The 20171-nt window shown below is 56.5% G+C and overlaps 1 protein-coding gene across 2 annotated transcripts in view; it reads right to left on the bottom strand.

The window, feature by feature from the left end:
• Positions 1-846: 846 nt before the first annotated feature.
• CPLX1 (complexin 1) overlaps positions 847-20171 on the bottom strand; it is a 30396-nt gene continuing 11071 nt past the window's right edge. For both annotated transcript variants that reach the window (XM_074352575.1, XM_010958768.3), the window contains exons 3-4: positions 5966-6141; positions 847-1283 (exon numbers count right to left, since the gene is read on the bottom strand). In XM_074352575.1, the coding sequence (XP_074208676.1) occupies positions 1086-1283; positions 5966-6141 (374 nt within the window). In that variant the 3' untranslated portion in view covers positions 847-1085. The remainder of the gene's footprint in view (positions 1284-5965; positions 6142-20171) is intronic.

Below are 20171 nucleotides of genomic sequence, written 5' to 3'. Positions count from 1 at the left end.
GCGCAGTGTCTCCGCACAGCACATGATCCCGGGGTCTCTGGGTCACCTCCCCAGTTCTGGTTGAAGGAGTGGATCTTTGGAGGGTGAGGGCAGGGCATCCCCCCCCCCCCGCACAAAAGCAGCTCCGGACAAGACAGAAGGTGCCAACCAGGGAGGGGAGTGGGCTGGGCTCAGCTGGGCCCCCAGACTCAGGGGGAACTCGAGTTACAGGGTGTGTGAGGGACTCCGTGTGTGTGCCACAAGGGGAGAAGGGCCTGAGAATTTCCCCCTTAGCCTATTGCTTTGTGTCCCTAACTTGAGAAGAGACAGGGCCATAGCATTCCTAAGAAGCAAAGCCTTCCAGAGGAGTGGGCCGGAGAGGGAGAGGGGAGGGCAGAGAGACAGACTGACGAAGAAGGTCGGGTGTGCATGGAGAGGTGGAGGGCAGGCGACCAGCCTTCAGGAAGATGCAGACACAGCAACCCAGGGTCAGTGCAGGAGGAGGGGTTGGGGTCCTGGCTGATCCGCAGGGGGCTGAGCCCCAGGTGCCAGCTGCTCGCCTCTCCCAGCCCCCACCCCAGCTGGCACGACGGCCCAGCCTCCCCCCACTATGGCTGTGCTCCTGAGTATGGGCCCCCGCCCACGCCCACCGACGCAGGGGTGGAGGAGGGGCTGGCCCCTTCGCTGGCCCCAGCCTCAGTGCTGCTAGGTGGGCGGTGAAGGTGGGAGGTGGGAACCGGAAGGGGCTTCCCAGGCTCTGGGGGAGGGTCCACTCCACCGGCTGCCAGGGGAGCAGGTTGGCCAGCCCAGGGCCTCCAGCACAGAACACAGCGGCCCTGGGCAGGGGCAGAGGCGGGGGGGGGGGGGGGGGGGCGGGGGGGCGGGCGCCCCTCCCTCCGTGGCGGTGGCAACGGCAGTGCGGGGAGGGGTGGGGGTGAGGGGTGGGCGGAGGGTCCCACGGCCTGAGCGGGGGAATATGGGGAGAGACCTAGGACTATGGCTTGTATTGGCGCTGGGGGTGCACTCTGCTCCCGACACCCCCTCGGGGGCCTCCGCGGAGGGCAGGATGGGGGGCGAGGGGGCGGGTGCTGTCCAGCTCTGGGGCTTTACTTCTTGAACATGTCCTGCAGCGGCCCAGGCAGGTACTTGATGACTGTGTCCAGGATGCTCTCGTCCTCCTCCTCGGGCTCGTCCCCGCAGCCTGGTGGGATGGCCTTCTTGGGCCGAGTCAGGCTGCCCTCCGAATTGGCCTCCATGGCTGCCTGGGCCTCGGCCTCACGCTCCTCCTTTTTCTTGATGCCGTACTGCAGGGGACAGGGCAGGCAGGGATCAGGCGGGGGCTGGGGACCCCCGAGGGTCCAGGATCCTGCCTCCAGCCCCGGGAGGGGTGCTCGCAGGACCTGGGCCAGCCGGACCCAACCTACGTTTGCAGAATGGGCTGAGAGGCCTCAAGAGGCAGCACCCATGGTTGAGAAAGGCGTCCACGGGGGCCAATAGTCATCAAGACCCCCAGAAGGAGAAATCCCCACCCAGGAGGGTGCCAGAAGGGGTGGGGAGACCCTCACGGAGAAGGTGGGGACAATGGCAAAGGCCTGGACTGAAGGGCCACCCTAGGGGGAGGGGAACTGCAGGAGAGGGAGCAAGGGGGAGGGGGAAAGTCGCATTTCTCTTGGGGAGTGCTAAGGCTGAGACCCCATGCTGCCCCTGGCTCCACCCTCCTGTAGTTCCACCTTGTAGGGCAGCTGGCACCATCCTCAGCCTGGCTTAGGTGGTGGTCCGGGAGCCCCCGGAGAGGCCCACAGGGGTGGAGAGAAGTCATTGCTCTGTGCAGCCCAGATCCTTGGTCTGGTGACATGTGGCCATGCTCCATGTCCAGTGGTCACTTCTAGGTGGGTGTGGTGCAACCCCACCTCGGTGTGCCCTCAGCAACAGTCCTGGGCACAGCTCTACCCCTCCCCCCAATTCTGGTTTCTGTGTATGTCTCTGCCCCAGGCTTTCCCCATCTCCCCTCAGGAGTGGATTGAATGGTGTTGTTCCCCAAAAGTTCATGTCACCTGGAACCCAGAATGTGACCTTATTTGGAAATAGGGTCTTTGCAGGTGTGATTAAGGTAAGAGTAGAGGTGAGATCTTTCTGGGCCCTAAATCCAATGAGAGTTTCCTTGTAAGAGAAAGAAAAGGACACAGAGCGGAAAATGGAAACAGAGGAAGGGTTTGGACATTGCCACGAGCCAAAGACTCTCAGACTGCCAGAACCCCAGCGGCTAGAAAAGACAAGGAAGTCTTCTCCCTCCAGGTTTCAGGCGCCTGTGCTTGCCAAAGCTTGCACTCACACTCACTGCCCCCACTCAGGAGAACACGTGGTGCTGGTGCAGCAGGGGAGTGACAGCAAGACACGCATGTAAGGGCAGGAACGTGTCGTGTATGATCACGCAGAGGGACCTCCCTGACCAGGGAAGCAACTCAGGGGGTTGGGGAGGGACTGTGTCAGAGTCCTTCCCTCTGGGGTCCAGGAAGGAGACCCTAGACCACAGGCCAGTCACTCCACTCAGGATCAAAGTCATTCCGAGGTTAAGGCCACGCGGGGCAGACCTGAGGGTCACCTTTCTCTGCCCGGGTGGGGCTCCTGACCTAGGGCCCTTCTCAGAGCCTGCTCTGATGTGGTTTGACCAGAGTGGTCCTTGACCACTGAGACGGCAGGGCTCCACTGCACAGCCCATGGCTGAGAGGAAGCCCAGGGCAGCCAGTGACCTATGGCAACACGGCACTAAGGACTGTGAGAATCAGTAGTGTGACCAAACAACGAATAATCGGCAGTCACTCCCGCACCTGCTAGTATCAGCAGAAACCTCAGGCTGGGCCTTGAGTGACCTCAGGGGGAAGTGGGGGCCAGGTCGACTAGGACCCACCAGCTCGGTGCTGGGTCTGGCTCCAAGCTGCGGAATGGGGGCGACTGAAAGCACCAAACCTGGCAGTGCACGTGCAAACCAGAAGGTGGCTATGCAAATTAGGAAGTGCGTGTGCAAACCAGGCGGTGCGTATGCAAATGAAACAGGTGGGCCAATGTCCTCTCCCACCTGGACCCGCTCAGTGCGTCATGACAGTCTAGGGAGAGGAGGCTCAGCTCACCAGCCCCCGCCGAGGTGAGAAATCTCAAATGCAGACTAGGTCACCTGGAGAGCCGGGCGCCCAGAGGACGGGTGACTCTAGCCCGGCCCTCCAGCCCTCTAGCCTCCATTTGATGGGTCTCCCACCATGATGGGGCCCTGTACCGCACAGCTGGGTGAGTGGACGCTGCACCTGGAGAGGGCTGGGGGAAGTGTGTCTGGGACCCCAGGGCCAGAGAGGGCCATTGGGGAAGTCACACCTGAAGGTCAGGGTTCCCACCTGTGTGGAGCGGGAAGGCAGTGGGGGGTTACCTATGCATGCCAGGTGGAGGAGGGCTCTTCGGGGAACGGTGCGGACCTCGCGGGGGCAGGGCCTGGGGGCGCATCGGGGATGGGGGGCAGGGGATGCCCGGTGCTGAGCTGCCCGCACCAGCCACCAGGGGGCGCCCCGCCCTCATGGTCGAGACAGCTGGGCAAGGGGGCAGATTTGGCGGCCACCCTGCACCACCAGGGCAGCCTCTCCTCCCACTTCCCCGAGACCTGGGGCAGGGTGGGCAGCTCTCTGATGAACTGGAGGCTCCTCGGAGGGGTGGACCAGATTCTGGAGACTGGAATGGTGAGGCCAGAAGGACGTGGGGCTCCCCGGGCTCAGGCATCCAGAACATATAGGACGCTCCTGGTCCATAAGGAGATGGGGTTGCAGGGGGTGATCAGCATCGCCCTCTCTTCCCTGCACAACCCCACGTCTGGCCGGGCGACTGCCACCTCCTTGAGGTCGGTGGCCACCCAGGAAGGGCCCCCACCCGGCAGACTCAACTCTGTGGTGTCTGTGTGCTCCCCAGCACACCCCACACTTTCCCTGTAGGCCGACTAGTCCTGCCTGCTTAGTCCCACCACAGCAGGAGAAGTGACCTGCAGGGTGGGGTGGGGGCCCAGCTCTGACCCCAGCTCTAGCAGTGACTCAGCAGACACCACAGCGCCCCCCTGGGCGGGCAAGACCAGAACCCTGGATATGCACACTGAGGCCTGGTAGGGACAAGACCTCTGTGGCTGGTGGGGCCACGGCGCCTCTGGGAGCTGGCACAGGTGAGGGGTGGCCTGGAGGGGGTTCAGAAGGTGGTCAGCTCACCCAAGGGGGCCCCAGGTGGGGAGTTGCTCGTCTAGGGAAGTAGGACCCCTGGTGAGGGGACCCCAGTGACACCAGGCTGGAGGGCATTTCCATGTGGCCACCCCAGAAGCATGTGATCCATCACCTGACCCAGGCTGGGGAAGTTTGGTGAGGGTCACCCTGCCCTCTGGCTGCCCGTGGAGCTGCAACCCCCCCACTCCCACTGGGACTCACTCTGTGACCCAAAGTCCCACCAGGTGCTCCTGAGAAAGAGACGACCCTGGAGCTGATGCCTTTTCATCACTCATTCACTAGCTCAGCAGCCAGAGGGTGGAGGACAGCGTTAGCCAATGGTAACAGCCCAGCGCAGACAGTCAAAGCTCGCAGCCAATGGGAGCAGCCCAGTGCAGACAAAGCTCCTGCCTTCCGGGGCAAGTGGGTGGGGACCAACAAACAGGTAAAAAGTATGAGTGTGTTGAAGGAGGGCAGGTGGGGGAGCAAAATAGAAGCAGGGAGGGGGTGGGGAGGGGAAGGGAGAGAGGTGCCTCTGGGAGCTCCAGGGATAAGCAGCTGTGCCAAGGCCCTGGGGCAGTGGCAAGGGGGGGGGGATGGGGCCTACAAGCAGAGCCGTGGGGGCAGAGGTCACCATGCACCTGGGGCTGGGGCCCAGGAAGAAATGGGGGCCACTGGAGGGTTTGAAGAGAGGAGGGACGGGGGGCACTTTCACGTTAAAGATAAAATGAGCCGAGTGTGCTATCACACGAACACGCACACAATCCGCCTCTACCCGCCCCCACCTTAGCCTCGGGGCCCAGGCCGCATCCACACCTGGGCCCCAGGAGAGTTCCCAAGGCTCTGGGTTGGGGCTCACTGGGTGCTGGGGAGGCCATCCCCACAGCCCCACACCCTGCACACCCCAGGGGGCTCCGAGGCCTGTCCACACTTTGTGACCTGTTTATGAGGCCTGAGAGCTGGAATCAACAAGTTCACCTCCCGATTCCCCACCGGGTGTCCACGTGGGGTGAAGCCATGGCCAGCTGGGTGGTTGAACACAGATGGACAGATGGACAGGCGCTCCAAACACAGCTGCTCCAGCCCTCTCCTCACCCCTCCCCTCCCCTCCCCTCCCCATCTCGATGTCTCTGCCCCTCCCTCAGCTCCCTCACCCCACCACTCCAGCCCACCTTGGACTGGCCAGAGCAGCTGCCCAAGGCCTGCCCTCTCCCGGCCTCTCTTACCCTCTGACCCAGCCGCTGGACGGACAACTGAGGCTGTGCAGTAGACATGCCCCTGCAGCACAGCTCAGCCTCCCACGCACGCCCTGCCCTGGGCCTTGGTTTCCCACCTGTGATAGGCACGAGGCTCTGGCTGCCCCGGGCACAAGGGACGGTCACCCAGGTGACTCTGGAAAAGACCGTGGTCTCCAGCTTGCAGCCATCCCGAGCCAGACCTTGCAGCCCACAGACCTGCTCCCCGCACGCCTTGTTGTTAACCTCGGAAGGTCTGAGGCCTACCATGGGTGGTCAGGTGCATCCCCCACCCAGGGCCTGCCTGTGGACCCACTGCCACAGCAGCCCTGCCTTCTCCCTCCCCCCAGGGCCAGCCTCTCCTCCAGGCACTTGGGGGCAGTCCTGGGAGACCCCAATCCCGGTGAGCCTGCGTGACAGACGTGGGCACTGGGGGCACGGGGCCTCACCATTCCTGCTCCTTCCCGTGGTGAGGCCACCTCCTCCGGCAGCCCTGTGGGACTGTCCCGGGGGCGGGGCACCCACCTTGTCGCGGATGCCCTGCCGCATGGCCTCGCGCTCCGCCTCCATCTTGGCGTACTTGGCCTTGCGCTCCTCTTCCTCCTGCCGCAGCGCCTCCTGCCGCTCCTCCTCCTTCTTGGCTGCGTCGGGGTCCTTCTCCTCATCACCCCCTAGCATCTTCCCCATGTCCTTGGTGGCCCCTGGGCACAGGAGGGCACCAGTCAGCCAGGCCCCAGCTCTGCAGCCTGCCCCACCCGCCCCGTCCCTTTTCTGTCCCTGGGCAGCGCGGCCGTGTGTGTGTGTGTGTGTGTGTGTGTGTGTGTGTGTGAACCCAGGGGTGGTGTGTCTATGGATATATGTGTGTGGCTGTGCGTGTGTGGTTGTGTATCTGCATGGTTGTGTGTGTGTGTGGGCCCCACAGGGTGGTGTGTGTCTCTGAGTCTGAGTGCATCAGGGGCTCAGCCTCCGCGGGGCAGAGGGGCCAGAAGCGCCCAGGACGGGCGTGTGGCGGGCCCCTGGGTGTGCCAGGCAGGGCGGCCACTGGCCTGGAGCTGCTGGCAACTGCTCTGGTCACGGCAGCAAGGCCCTAATTTCTCCGCCTTGCCAGCCACCACTTTCCTCATGAGCTCCTGATTCACAGGCAACAATAAACACCTCCCGGACACACTCCGTGGCTCAGCCCACAGGACAAGACATGTAATTACAGCCTCGGAGCGCAGCCCTGGCCCTTAGCGCCTGGGGAGCACAGCGGCGGCCGCCAGCATCGCAGTGGGAGGGAAGCGCACTGGTTAGCGCTGTGGGTCAGTGATCTCAGCCCCGGGCAGCTGGTCCCGCAGAAGCCCCCACATACCCACACCCCTCGGTAGGGGTGAAGCCAGCCATCCAGTCACCCTGGGTGCTCCCTTGTGAGGGGAGCACAGGCTGGGCTGCTCCCCACCTGCCATCCTGTCTCTGTGTTTGTGTCTGTGTGTCTGTCTCTGTCTGTGGTTGTGCATCTGTGGTTGTGTGTCTGCTGTGGTTGTGTGTGTGTCCCCCAGCTATGCCCTCCCGTCTATTCCCTGCCACCCCAGCACGGGCTCCGAAGGTCCCACCTCTATCCTCTCACCCTTGATGACCCCTCACATGCGCTGCCCAAGGCTGGCTGAGTCCAGGCTCGGGAACAGGCCCGTGTTTGGAAGGGCCCCCAGCTCTGTCCTGCCTGCTTCTCTCTGAACCGGTGACCACTCCGCTTTTCCACTCTGAGGCCCGTGGCGCTCCGGGTGCTGCGTCCTGCTCTGTTACGGCACAGACCCGCGCAACACCGAGCCCAGAGAAACTCCCTTTCCTGCAGATATTTGCACCACATGCTGCCTTTGCCAGGGACTCAGGAGTGAACCCCCCTGCCCCTGCCACCCCATCGTGGAAGGCCAGCAGCTGGTGGGGGGAAGGGAACAACTTTTGGTTGACTGCTCTGGGCTGAAACTGGACATCCGTCAGGCTGGGCCATGCCTACACCACGTGGGCCCTCCTAGCTGCCGGAAACCACTGCGGAGGGGGGCCAAGGCCAAGGCCAACCTGCCACCACTGTCACGGTGGGGATGGAAGCCTGCCCAGACAGTGGCCAATGGCACAGATACAGACTCTCACACAAACCCAGAGCCTCACAGTTAGTTTCAGACACGCCTGCACAACTTTGCAAAGCAGATTTTGAGCCAGTGACTCAAGGGAAAGTAGGTCATACACCAAGCTGCCGACTGACAGGCTCCTCCCGCAGGTCCCAGGTGACGAGGCCGCAGTCTCTCACCCCCGGCGCTGCTGTCCCTGGCAGCTGGGAGGGGGAGGAAGGGACGGGCCCCGCCATCCAGCCCCTCCCCACCTGCGCATCGGTGGACCCTTTAATGCAAATCCCCCCAACAAGCTCGTTGAGGAGAGTGCCTGCATCCCACTCAGTCTCGCCCACATCTCTCTCCTGGGAGGGAGTGCGTAGTTGCTGCAGTGGGGGCTGGAGGGGCCACCCTGAAGGGCAGGTTGGAGCCCAAATCTTGCTCCCCCAACACATCACGTGGCCACAGGCCTGCTGAGCAAATGGGCATTGACTGAGCACCAGCTGTGTGCTGAGCTCTGCTCCACCAGGAGCTGACCCTTCTGGCTCCAGGACTGGCCCCCACCCCGGACCCGGCATCCGTGTCCTGCCTCCACTTGACCTCTGGGCTGGCCCACGTGGCCCAAGAGGAGGAGGCAGAGGAGGCCAAGGGAGGAGCTGCCCCAGCAGGCCGAGGGGAGAGCTGAGGGCCGGATGGCCTCTCCTCGGCCAGGGGCAGCAGACTGGTGTACATTCCCACTGGCGGGCAGGCTGCAGAGCCACTCTCAGTCTGTGTGGGACCTGTTCTTGGGATGTCCACTGCGCCCCGACAGCCAGGGCCCAAGCTTCCAACTGCGGGAGGCTTGGGGTCCAGCAGCTGCCCTGTGCTGACCATGCAGGGGGTAGGGGCGGGAGCCAACGCCCCAGTCCCTTCCCTCGCTCTTCTCTGAGCTTCCACTTCTCGGGTGACTAGTGGAGGGGAACGCACAGGTCGGGGTGGCAGGTCCAAGTGCCTCCTCAACAGTCAGGTGAAGCAGCAGGGGCACGACCCCAGTGCAGGACAGGGCGGGGGCACCTTTCTATCCAGGAGCGAGTCCCCTACTTGGGGGGCAGGTTATGCAGAAACCCCACAGCTGGACTCCCCACACCTGGAACAGTGCCCGGCACTTGGTAGGTCTCAGCGAATATTTGACAAATAGTAAGTTTTTAAAATTTAAGAGACTGATGTCAGGTTCTCAGCCACAAACGAAACCTTAGGAAGCCCTACAGCTAACATCACAGTCTGTGATGAAGTACTGAGCACTCTTCAGCAAAGGACGCTCCCAGTTCCCTGGTGCTGGGGGCCTGGCCGTGGCACTAAGGCAAGAGAAGGATGGAAGCATAAAGATTGAAGAGGAAGCAAAAATTGTCTTTATTAACAAACAACATACCATCTATGCAGGAAATTCGAAGGACTCTACAAACCACTGTTGGAACCAGTGAGTGACTCTGGCAAGGCCACAAGCTACGTGATCAGCAAACACCCGGATCTCCATACACGGCAGCTAGCAGCTGGAGGGTGACACTTACAGACAGCGCCACGAGCAATCCTGACAGAGCATGACGTGTCTGTGGCTGTGTGTTTAATAGATGTGCAAGCCTGTTTTGCCTGAAACTACAGAATTGTTGCCAGAAATTAAAACGACCTGAAAGAACAGAGAGATACACCGTGTTCACGGGCTCATCCCTGCCATGCAATCGGGGACTTTTGACTGATCTATAGATTCAGTGCAATCCCAAACAAAATGCAAACAGGCTCTTTTGAATAAATTTACTGCCTGATTCTGAAATGTATGTGGAAATGGCAGAACATCTAGAGCAGATGAAACAACTCTGCAGACGGAGAACAACTTCAGAGGACTTAACGGTGCTTGCTTTCAAGATTTCCTGCAGTTGAGACAACATGGTATTGACAAAGAATTGACATCTGGATCCGCGGAACAGAACAGGCAGTCCAGAAATAGACCCACTCATACGTGGCCAATTGACTTTTTGACAAAGCTGCAAAGATATTTCAGTGAGGAGAGGACAGTCTTTTCGTAAGTGGCCCTGAAATAAGGAGAGATTCCCATGCAAGCAAACAAGCAAGCTTCTCCCCTTGCCGCACGCCTTCCGTGGGGCTCAGTAACAGACGTGATGTGAAAACCAAAAGGGCAGCATTTCCACAGGAAAGCACAAGAGAAAACTCCTCGTGACCCTGACTTAGGTAACGATTCCTTACACAGGTGACAAAAAGCATGAACCTTGAAAGAAAAATTTGATAAATTGGACTTCACCAACATTAAAAACTTTCCTTCTTCAAAAGACACTGTTAGAAAAAAAGAAAAGAAAAAGCTAGTCTGAGAGAGTATATTTGCAAACCATGCATTCGACAGAGGGCCCTTACCCAGAATACATGAGGAGCTCTCACAGCTCAGCGACAAGAACACGAAACACCTGATTTTCAAATAGAAGATTTGAACATTTCACCAGAGAAGAGCTACACACGACAGCTGAGCACGGAAGAGACGCGCTGGCTGTGACAGACAGAGCCGGTCCCCGTGAGGGGCCACTAAGGACACAAACACAGTCACGGGCGGCACCACTGCACGGCTACTCAAACGTCAACGGCGAGGGAGATGGACCACAGCAAGTGCTGGGAGGCCCTGGAGCGGCCAGCACCCTCGGCCACTGCTGGTGGGCAGGTAAGTGGTGTGAGCGGTTTGGCATTTTCTTACAAAGTTACATGGCACCCACTGCGTGGCCGGCAACCCCACTCCTAGACATTTACCCAAGAGAAACGGGAACATAAGTTCACTAACCACCGGCCACGGGAATGAGCAGCCTAACCTGTAAAAGCCCACACCAGAGCCACCCCCGTGTCCATCAGCAGGTGAATGGTGGTCCGTCCACGCAGGTGCACTGATGCTCGCAGCAACTTGGAAGAATCTCAACATCTTTACATGTGAAAAAAGCCAAGCACAAATGATACGATTTCATTTCTATACACAGAAGAGCAAATCAGTGCATGGTGACCACAAGCACATCGGGGCCCAGGGCAGACGGCAGGCGGACTGCAAAGGGGCCGCAAGACAGTCGGAACGCACAGAAAGGGACCTTGAACTGGGCAGCAGTTGCCATGCCTACGTCACACCGCAACCAAACTGACCGGAGTCCCTAGCAAAACAGACACTAGAGACACGGCGCAGACCGTCCTGCTGATCATCACCCAGTCAAACCACAAACAAACCACCAGAGAGACGACCAAACCCTAACTTTGTAAGTTTCAGTTTTAGAAACATGCACCTAATTAACCCTTAGATTGAGGGGAAATAAAAAACTGAAGCTGTAAAAATGCTGGAAAGCAATGAAAAATAACTTTATATCTAAACTTAGGATCCGTGGCTAAAACTGGTTTGGGAAGAAAACTCTTAACCTTCAGTTTTAAAGAAGGAAAACAGAAAGGATAGGAACTTCATTATTATCTTTTAAAAAACGCTAAAAGAAAATAACACGCAATCCAAAATAAGACAGGCAGAAAGAGGCAATGAAGATAAATGCTGCAACTGCAGAAGAAAACAAATAAAAATGACGAGTGGGTGAATCTCCTCATGGAGAATCAAGAGCACAGCGCACAGGCCTGGCTGAGCGCTCAGCCGCGTGGCTTCGGAGGCCGCACTGAGCTGCACGAGGAAGCGAAATGGTGAGCCTGCACCGCGAGAGAAGACACAAACTCTCTCTCCCCACTCGCCTCTCTGCTGGTGACATGATCGTGGACCGAAGACACGCACGGCACTCTGGCGAGAACCCACCACAGCCCGTCACGGCCTGCGGCAGAATGGCTAAAGGCAGTATTTCTGGGTAAAAGTTGATTTTAAGAATTTCCCCATACTTTTAGTAACAAGCTAGAAACGTAAGTGGAGACCACAGTCCATTTACAATAATTGTAAAAATGGAAAATATTCAGGAATCGTTTCAGCAGAGAGCTCTGCAGCACCTGTGTGTAGACGTGTCGTCTCCTGGAATGTGACGGCTTTGAACAGACACACTAGACTTTGGGGGGCAGGTTTACTGTCATAAGATGCCAGTTACTCCAAAGTTAATCCATAATTGTAGGCAACCTGGATTACACTTCCAATTTAAACTCCAACAATTCTTTCTATTTTCCTTTTGGGGTAAAGTTAAGACTCCTGTGGCAGAATGAATGTCAGAGGAGATCTGATCCCAGTGACATAAGGATGGGAGAGGCCACCCTCGCTGTGGGTCCCAGAAATTCCAGGAGAGTGCCAGACAGCGAGAAGGTCATTGACTGGAGATGTTTTCAGTGTGATGATGTCTCTTCCTGGGGGGTCTGGGAGGGCGCCCCTCACAGGCTGTGGAGGGAAGGGTGTCCCAGCGGGCTGGACCAGCAATCACATTCGTAAGCACATATAGGGTTCAGCCCAGCTACCCGACCCCTGCACCCACCCCTCATAGGACAGGCGCCCACGCTGCCCACTTGTCTCCGCTGTGGCCCTTGCAAGTGGCTGGAGACAAGCACATGGCCACACGCCACCATCACCCAGTCAGGGAGCCCCAGGTGGTCGTGAGAGCCAGGCGCAGACACGCTATGTCGCACATGCCACTGGAAAACCAAGGAGGAAAAACCCCACATGAAATCCTTCTCCCGAGCTGGAAAGCACGGGCGAAACCACAGTCACTGCATCTCTGGGAGCTGGAGAGCGAGGCTGCGGTCTAGCAAGATCCTTGGGGTTACCATCCTGCAAATCCCTGGTGCACCCTGCTCCAGACCGCGGCCCACCGGGCACAGGGATGGGCAGCCCACTCCAGGCAAGAGGATGGAAGAATGCGTAAAGCTGTGCAAATCCAGGAAAAAAGAGTGAGAAATAGCTGCAGGTCGGAAGGACATTAAAATGATCGGCGAGTACAGTCACACTGTATCCTTACATATTTGAAAACTTGAATGAAGTAGATTTTCTAAAAAAGTATTGTCAGAAACTGAGAACCACGTTTAAGAATTCACAGATGGAGCCTCTCAAATATTCAAGAAGCAGATAATTCACTGATATTTAGAATGTCCTTGGAAGGGAGGAAAAGAAGGAAATCCTCCGGGTGATTTTTGTGAAACCAGCATAAGAACGATGCCGAGGGTGGACCAGGCTCCCGCGCAAACAGCCACGCGAAGCGCCACCCAGAGACGGAAAGTGAAGTTTGGCACTTCTTACAGAATCCTGTAGGAGACAGAATGTGTGCTCAATGGAGCTCATTTTCGGGAAGGAAAGATGCTTCCAGCAGAAAGTAGTTACTGGCCTGGCACCGCCCAGACACATAGCCCCCTCGTGGAGCAGCAGGGCGTCCCAGCACCTGCCCTCGCCCTCCTGTCCCTCAGAGGGTGCAGAGCTGGACACAGCCCTCCTCCCCGTGCTGGGCCAGGCAGGGTGGGATGAAGCTGTCATTCCCCCCAGGGCTGCCTGTTCACTGCCACCTCCCGAATCCTGCCTCCAGAAGGGAGCCGGGCCTCAGGTGCTGCGGTCCACTCATGTGACCATGGCATGACCATCACAAAGGCAGGCGTCCTTGGGAGAAGAGCCCATTCTGGCTTTTTTTAATTGAAGTACAGTCAGTTACAATGTGTCAGTTTTGGGTGTTCAGCACAATGTCCCAGTCATGCATAGACATACATATACTTGTCTTCATATTCTTTTCCATTAAAGGTTATTACAAGATATTGAATATAGTTCCCTGTGCTCTACAGAAGAAACTTGTTCTTTTTTTTGTTTTGTTTTTACTTTTTTTTAATTGAGTTATAGTCATTTTACAATGTGGTGTCAATTTCCAGTGTAGAGCACCACTTTTCAGTTATACACGAACATACATACATTCATTGTCGCATTCTTTTTCTCTGTGAGCCACCACAGGATCCTGTATGTATTTCCCTGTGCTGTACAGTACAATCTTGTTTATCTATTCTGCATATGCCTGTCAGTATCTACAAATTTTGAACTCCCAGTCTGTCTCTTCCCACCCCCGTCCCCCTGTCATCCACAAGTTTGTATTCTATGTCTATGAGTCTGTTTCTCTTTTGTATTTATGTTCTCTCTCTCTTTTTTTTTATAGATTCCACATATGAGCGATCTCATATGGTATTTTTCTTTCTCTTTCTGGCTTACTTCACTTAGAATGACATTCTCCAGGGACATCCATGCTGCTGCAAATGGCGTTATGTTGTCGTTTTTATGGCTAAGTAGTATTCCACTGTATAAATATACCACATCTTCTCTATCCGGTTATCCGTTGATGGACATTTAGGTTGTCTCCATGTCTTGGCTATTGTAAATAGTGCTGCTATGAACACTGGGGTGCAGGTGTCTTTTTGAAGTAGGGTTCCTTCTGGATATATGCCCAGGAGTGGGATTCCTGGGTCATACGGTAAGTCTATTCCTAGTCTTTTGAGGAATCTCCACACTGTTTTCCACAGCGGCTGCACCAAACTGCATTCCCACCAGCAGTGAAGGAGGGTTCCCCTTTCTCCGCAGCCTCTCCAGCATTTGTCATTTGTGGACTTTTGAATGATGGCCATTTTGACCGGTGTGAGGTGATACCTCATTGTAGTTTTGATTAGCATTTCTCTGATAATTAGTGATATTGAGCGTTTTTTTCATGTGCCTATTGATCATTTGTATGTCTTCCTTGGAGAATTGCTTGTTAAGGTCTTCTGCCCATTTTTGAAACTTGTTTTTTTTTAAATCTGTTTTTGTATATGTGGCTAACATTTGCAAATCTCAAACTCCCAGATTTATTCCTTATGGAACCACAAGATTGTTTACTATGTCTGCAAGTCTGTTTCTGCTTTGTAGATGAGCTCATAGTGCCCTGACAATCCATTCATAAAGCAGCTTTATAGAGAGATAACGGACTTCAAATCACTCCGATTGACCAACCGTGAAACCGTCACCACCGTCAGGATACAGGACACGCTACATCCCTAAAGTTTCCTGGTGGCCTCGTGTGATCCCTCCCACCAGACTCCCCAGACAACCTCCGATCCACTCGCTGCCCCTGTCAATGACTGTGCGTTCTCCAGAGCTTGTCTCACTGCAGTCAGGTCCGGGTGGTGACTGTGCGGGGGTCCGGCTGCCTCTGAGACCTGTCCCCGCGGCTGAGCACCTGCGGCTCATAGACCGCTGGTGCCGAGAGGATGATGCCAGGCTTATCCGTCCACCGGTGACCCGCCCCCTGGCTGCTGGTGTCTGGGTTCCTCCCAGTCTGGTCTCTGTGAACGAAGTCGCCCTGAACACTCACAGCCAAGTCCGAGCGCGCACGTGGGCAAGTTCCCGAGAGTGGACTCTGAGTTGCGTGGTAAGTCGAGGTTCCACCTTTAAGAACTGCTGAACTGCTTTCCAAAGTAGTGGCACCACTGTAAACTCCCACAGCAGCTACGAGGGTCCCAGGTTCTCCACATCCTTGCCGACACGTGCTGCCCCCGTGCCCGTGGTTCTAACTGTCCCCGTGGGCGCGAGGCTGCTGCGGTGTTTCCCTCAGGACTAATGTTGCTAAGCGTATTTCCATGTGCTTAGTAACAACTTTCGTATTTTATTTGATGGAATCCCTATTCAAATCGTTTGCACACTTTCAAAAATAACCTTTCGTCTTGGAATAATTTTAGGTTTACAGTAAATGATGAAGACAGTCCCGCATGCCCGGCAGGACAGGGAAGTCATATTCCCCACTGTCAACACATGACCCCAGCACGGTGCACCCGTCCGGTCGAGGAGCCCACACTGGCAGCGCTGCCACCACCTGACCGCCTCGGTGTCCTTGTGCTCCAGGACCCCCCCCCCCCCCCGGGGACCGCACGCCACAGTCCTTGGGGCCTCAGAATGGTGACGGTTTCCCTGACTTCCCTTGTCTTGACGACCTTGCCGGTACCGAGGAGTGTTTTCAGGAATTCTATGCATCTCTCAGCTGCGACCCGGCTGATGCTTCTCTCTTGATTAGACAGGGCTCCGGGTTTGGAGGAAGACTCCGGGGGACCAAATGCCGGTCTCATCCCGGCCCGTCCGGTCGTGCTCTCAACGTGACCTGTCTGGATGCCCCAGCCTGGCCCGCTTTGGAGCCGAGGGCTGTGGCCCCCTCCCAGAGCTCCTGCCCCTTTCTTCAGTGGGTTGTTGGTCTTCCACTATAGAATGGTGCCCATTCTTCATATACTCTGGATGTAAGTCCAGTGTTAATTTCCTTTCTTAGAGAACTAGGATGGCACATCATCCCCGCCCACCGTGTCGTTCACCTCTGCTCTGGTCTTTATCGCTTTCTTCCCTCTGCTTACTTGGGGTTTCGTTTGACTTTCTTTCCCTAGTTTCTGATGTTAGTAGTTGAAGTTAATTATCTGAGGCCTTCTTTCGTTTCTATTGAGGTGCTGGTGACACAAATTTCCCTCCAAACACTGCTTTACTGATCCCACAAATTTTGGCTTTTCTTTATTTCGATTCAGTTCACAGTACTTCCTAGCTTCCCGGTTGTCCCTTCTTGGTCCCATGGGCCGTTCATCTGGGGAAGGGTTCCCGATATCTCCCTGTTATGAGTTTCTTGTTTCATCTCACTGCTGCCAAGGGCACATTTGGCACAACTGGAGTCTTGTACATTTATTGAGACTGGTTTCATGGCCGAGAATAAGGTCTCTCTCGGTAAAAGCGCTGTGTGTGCTGTTTGGAGAGCCTGGAAAGTCAGTGGGCCAGGCTGGTTGGCGGTTTGCTCAGGTGTGTGTGTCCTCACTGCCTCTCTGCCTGTCTGCTGTCGGCTGAGTGTCTCCACCTGAACTTGTGACCTGTCTGTTTCTCCTTCAAGTTTCATCCGTTTTGCTCCTGTGTTGTGAAGTTCAGTCATTACAAGCCACGGCCAGCTTCATTCCTGGTCGTAACCTTTGCTCTGGACTCCACTTTGTCTGACATCAGGGTGGCCGTTCGGGGCTTCTGACTGATGTCAGCAGGGCCCATCTTCTCCCATCTTCTTGCTTTTCCCTGCTTTATGCCTTTGTGTTTCCCTACAGCCACTTGACATTCTGCCCAGTCCAACAGTCTTTGCCTTGTTATGAGCATGAACCCGGCAGCGGGGCCACAAAAGCCACAGACCCCAAGGCAGCTGTCGGGGTGCGAAGGAGGCAGCCGGGATTGTGGGGGAATTATCCTTAAATTAAACATGGCTCTGATCCCACTTAACAAAGCTTAAAAACAAGGCAGGAACGACTCAAACTGACTCTAAATGACCCGACCACATCCTGAGCAAAGTGAGTCTATTTAGGAAAACAGAACACCAGCACCAACAGGGCGACCTGACGCACGACGTCTGGCCCGGCGAAGCCTACCAGGCCCGCGGGGCTGGGGCGCACAGGCCCCCACGTGGAAGCCGCCCCCCGCGCCTGGCCGGGGCCGAGCGTGTGAGCGCGCGGTGGAGACACGTGGAAGACCACGAAGGCAGGCGGCGAACGTGTAAGTAGCAGGAAGCGCACCTAGAACGCACAGGTCGTGAACGGCGGCAGCTGCTGGGTAGTCAGGCCCTTGCTGAGTGAACGAAAGATGTTAAATCACACTGTTACCCAAAGAGGTAATTAAACACGGGATCAGTTTTACCCATCCCCCAGCCATCGTGTGACTCTGGGGATGCGTGTCGTCCCGGAGCGCTGCCGCGTGTGGACTTGCAGCGTTTGTTTTAGACGGGGGTTTGGAACTGTGTGTCAGGAGGAGCCAGCCGTGCACGCCCTCCTGCTGTAGCGTGTTCCCGTCACTAAGGACATCGCGGTTTCCTGAGAGGCCACCCTCCTGCAGCCGTGGCACCAGCACCATCACCTCAATACAACAAACCGCCTCAGAAACAGAGCCTCTTCCTGCTGGATTTCCCTCCTGCGTGGAACTGTCGTGGCCTCACGTTCAGTGTTTGTTTACCTGGGTTTTGTTGTCCCTCTCCAACACTAGAATGTATGTTTCACCAGGACAGAGACCGTCTGTGTGTCTGGCTCGCAGCAAGAGCTCAGTGAATACACACTGAGTGACAGGGTGTGCGTGCAGGGATGCCCGCTGCAGCCTTGTTTGCACGAGTGAGAAAGCTGACGTGTGATGCCTGACATGCGGCGTCAGTTCAGTCACCGGCAGCGAATCCACGCAAGACCAAGGCAGGCGTCCTGAGGCCACAGGTCCTAAAGCCACGTGTTTGAGTGCCAGGTGTCCAAGTGCCAGCTGTCCTAATGCAGGCAGACTTTGTTTTAATGTGCCTCCCAGGTACTGCATTTTTCACAGATCGAAGGTTTGTGGCAACCTTGGGTCAAGCAAGTCTATGGGCACCATGTTTCCAACAGAACCTGCTCACTTCATGTCTCTTGTCACATTTTGGTAATTCTCACACTATTTCAAACCCTCCACCAGCAAAGATTATGACTCACTGAAGGCTAAGATGATGGTTAGCATTTTTTAGCAGTACATTTTTTAACTCATGACATGCACGCTATCCTGGACACGATGTTGTTGCGCACCTCACAGACTACAGTGTAAACATATCTTTTGTACGCGCCGGGAAACCAGAAAGTTCCCGTGCCTGCTTTGTTGCGATTGTCTCTCTGTTGCAGTGGTCTGGAACCCGACCTGCGAGACCTCCGAGGTGCCTGGACAGGCACTCCAGTTATCCTTTTGCTCCGTGTCCCAATTCCAGGTGTTCTGACCTTAGGTGTCCTAATGCAAAGTCCTTACAGTTGAGGGTCCTCACTGCTGAGTTCTGGTTAAACACGCTGGACGGATACACACCGCTTTCCCCAACCCCACTCAAAGGAGAGTCAGGAAATTTAAAAGCATGATTCCACAGAGACAAGCAGAATAGGGGAGGAGAGAGCAAGATGACCGAGGTGTCGACGCTGGGGGAACCGAAGGGCAACCAGCGAGGGCAGAGTGAGATGCGCAGACAAGTTGACGTGGCGGCGGGACTGCGGGGGGACTCCAGGTTTGGTGGCGCTGGGTCCTGTGGGAGGCACGGGTGACCAGGGTGGGCTGAGGTCTCTCTGAGGGACACCTGTGCTCCCCACCCTGGGGACCCACCACCCGAGCAGCAAGGGGGAATCAAAAATAAGCTTCCCTGGAGAAAAAGAACCAGAGGCCCTCCAGACCCGGCCCAGGTTCAGGGCTGCGGGGACAGAGACGACCTGCCGCCTGCAGACTGGGCTCAAGTGGACGTGTGTTTCCTGAAACTGGGGTTTGGACTTGCCCAAGTCCCCACCCGCTGCCTGCCCACAGAACCCGCCCTCCAGCCACGTAGACTCCGTTTCTGGAGAAAGGGAACCACACCCCAAACAAGCCCCAAAGAGGCTTCCAGTCGGACGTCTCCAGGCACCAGAGCCAGCTCATCACGTGCTTGTCCCGCAGGTGAGCCTGAGGCCCCACAGCACACGGAACCTCCCACCGGCTCTCAGAACTCACTCTGACGCGCGAGTGTGCACCCTGCGCGCCCCAGGCACGGAGACTGCGCTCGGCAGACCGGCAGGTGGGGCTCAGGAGGCAGTTACAGGGACAGGGGAGCTCTCGAGAGGCGGGGGGCTTGGAATGCAGGAAAGAGCTTTGGGAAGTGAAAAACATAAACGCAAATGAGAAATTCAGTTGAAGAGTCAGAAAATGAAATTAAGGAAATGCCCCAGAAAGCAGAACAAAAGCTGCAGAGCTGGAAACAGGCGAGAAGATGCAGGAAAGAGCATCGGACCAGGGCGCGCAGCGGGCAGGGTAGGAGGATGGGTCACCACGCAGCAGCCGGAGCAGCGCCTGGGACTGAACCACCTGCACCCGTGGTGCAGACGCCAGAAGACCCACAGCAAGGTCCCGAAATCTTGAATTTCAAAATGCCCAGGTTGATGAGGAAACAGCAAAAACCTCCAGAGAGAAAACCAAGAGGTCACGGAAGACGCACTGGAGGTGAGAACAGCATGTGGCTTCTCAGCGGCAGCTTCAGAGCCTGGCGGGCAACCGGAGTGAGGCTGCAGACGCCTACGGCGGACATGGATTTAGATCCAAAATGTATATCCAGCTTAACCGGCGATCACACACGAAGGCAGAAAGAGGGTCTATGTGCCCCTGACGCACCCGCTCTCAGAAAGTTCCCCAGGGTCCAGCAGGAGAGGAGCGAGGGGCATCGGGGCCGCAGCAGGTGCAGCCGGGAATGGAAGGTGCCAGAGTCCTGGGGCAGCCACTCCAGGGGAGAGAAGAGCCACCTGTTCATCTGGAACCTTTAGCCACATGGAAATACTGGGTGGTGGGGCTGCCAGAGGGTGGAGAGTTAGAGAGGGTTCACAGAGAAGGAGGCAAATAGAGAATGAGACATGTTAACTCCAGGGCAGACCAAAGGTCCCACAGGAAAGATGTGATCGGGGCTCACAGGGAACCCTGTGCACGGCGCCGATGTGACCCATTACAGGAAACTAATGAAATGTCCAAGATGATCCAACGAGCTCGTTTCTGAGAAACACGAGGCGTCTCAGTAAGGCAACCTGAGAAATAACTTTCTTTAAGTTCCAGGTATCTCATTAGATGAGACCTGCAGCCCACGCCTCGGCCAGGAAGATGAGAGGAGAGTGGCAATATTAACAAACTGCTCCTGGAACCGGGGCTCAGTCTGTAGTGATGC

Source organism: Camelus bactrianus, chromosome 2 (genome assembly GCF_048773025.1).
Source record: "Camelus bactrianus isolate YW-2024 breed Bactrian camel chromosome 2, ASM4877302v1, whole genome shotgun sequence".
NCBI classification, from domain to species: Eukaryota; Metazoa; Chordata; class Mammalia; order Artiodactyla; family Camelidae; genus Camelus; species Camelus bactrianus.
This window is presented reverse-complemented; position numbering and strand designations above follow the sequence as displayed.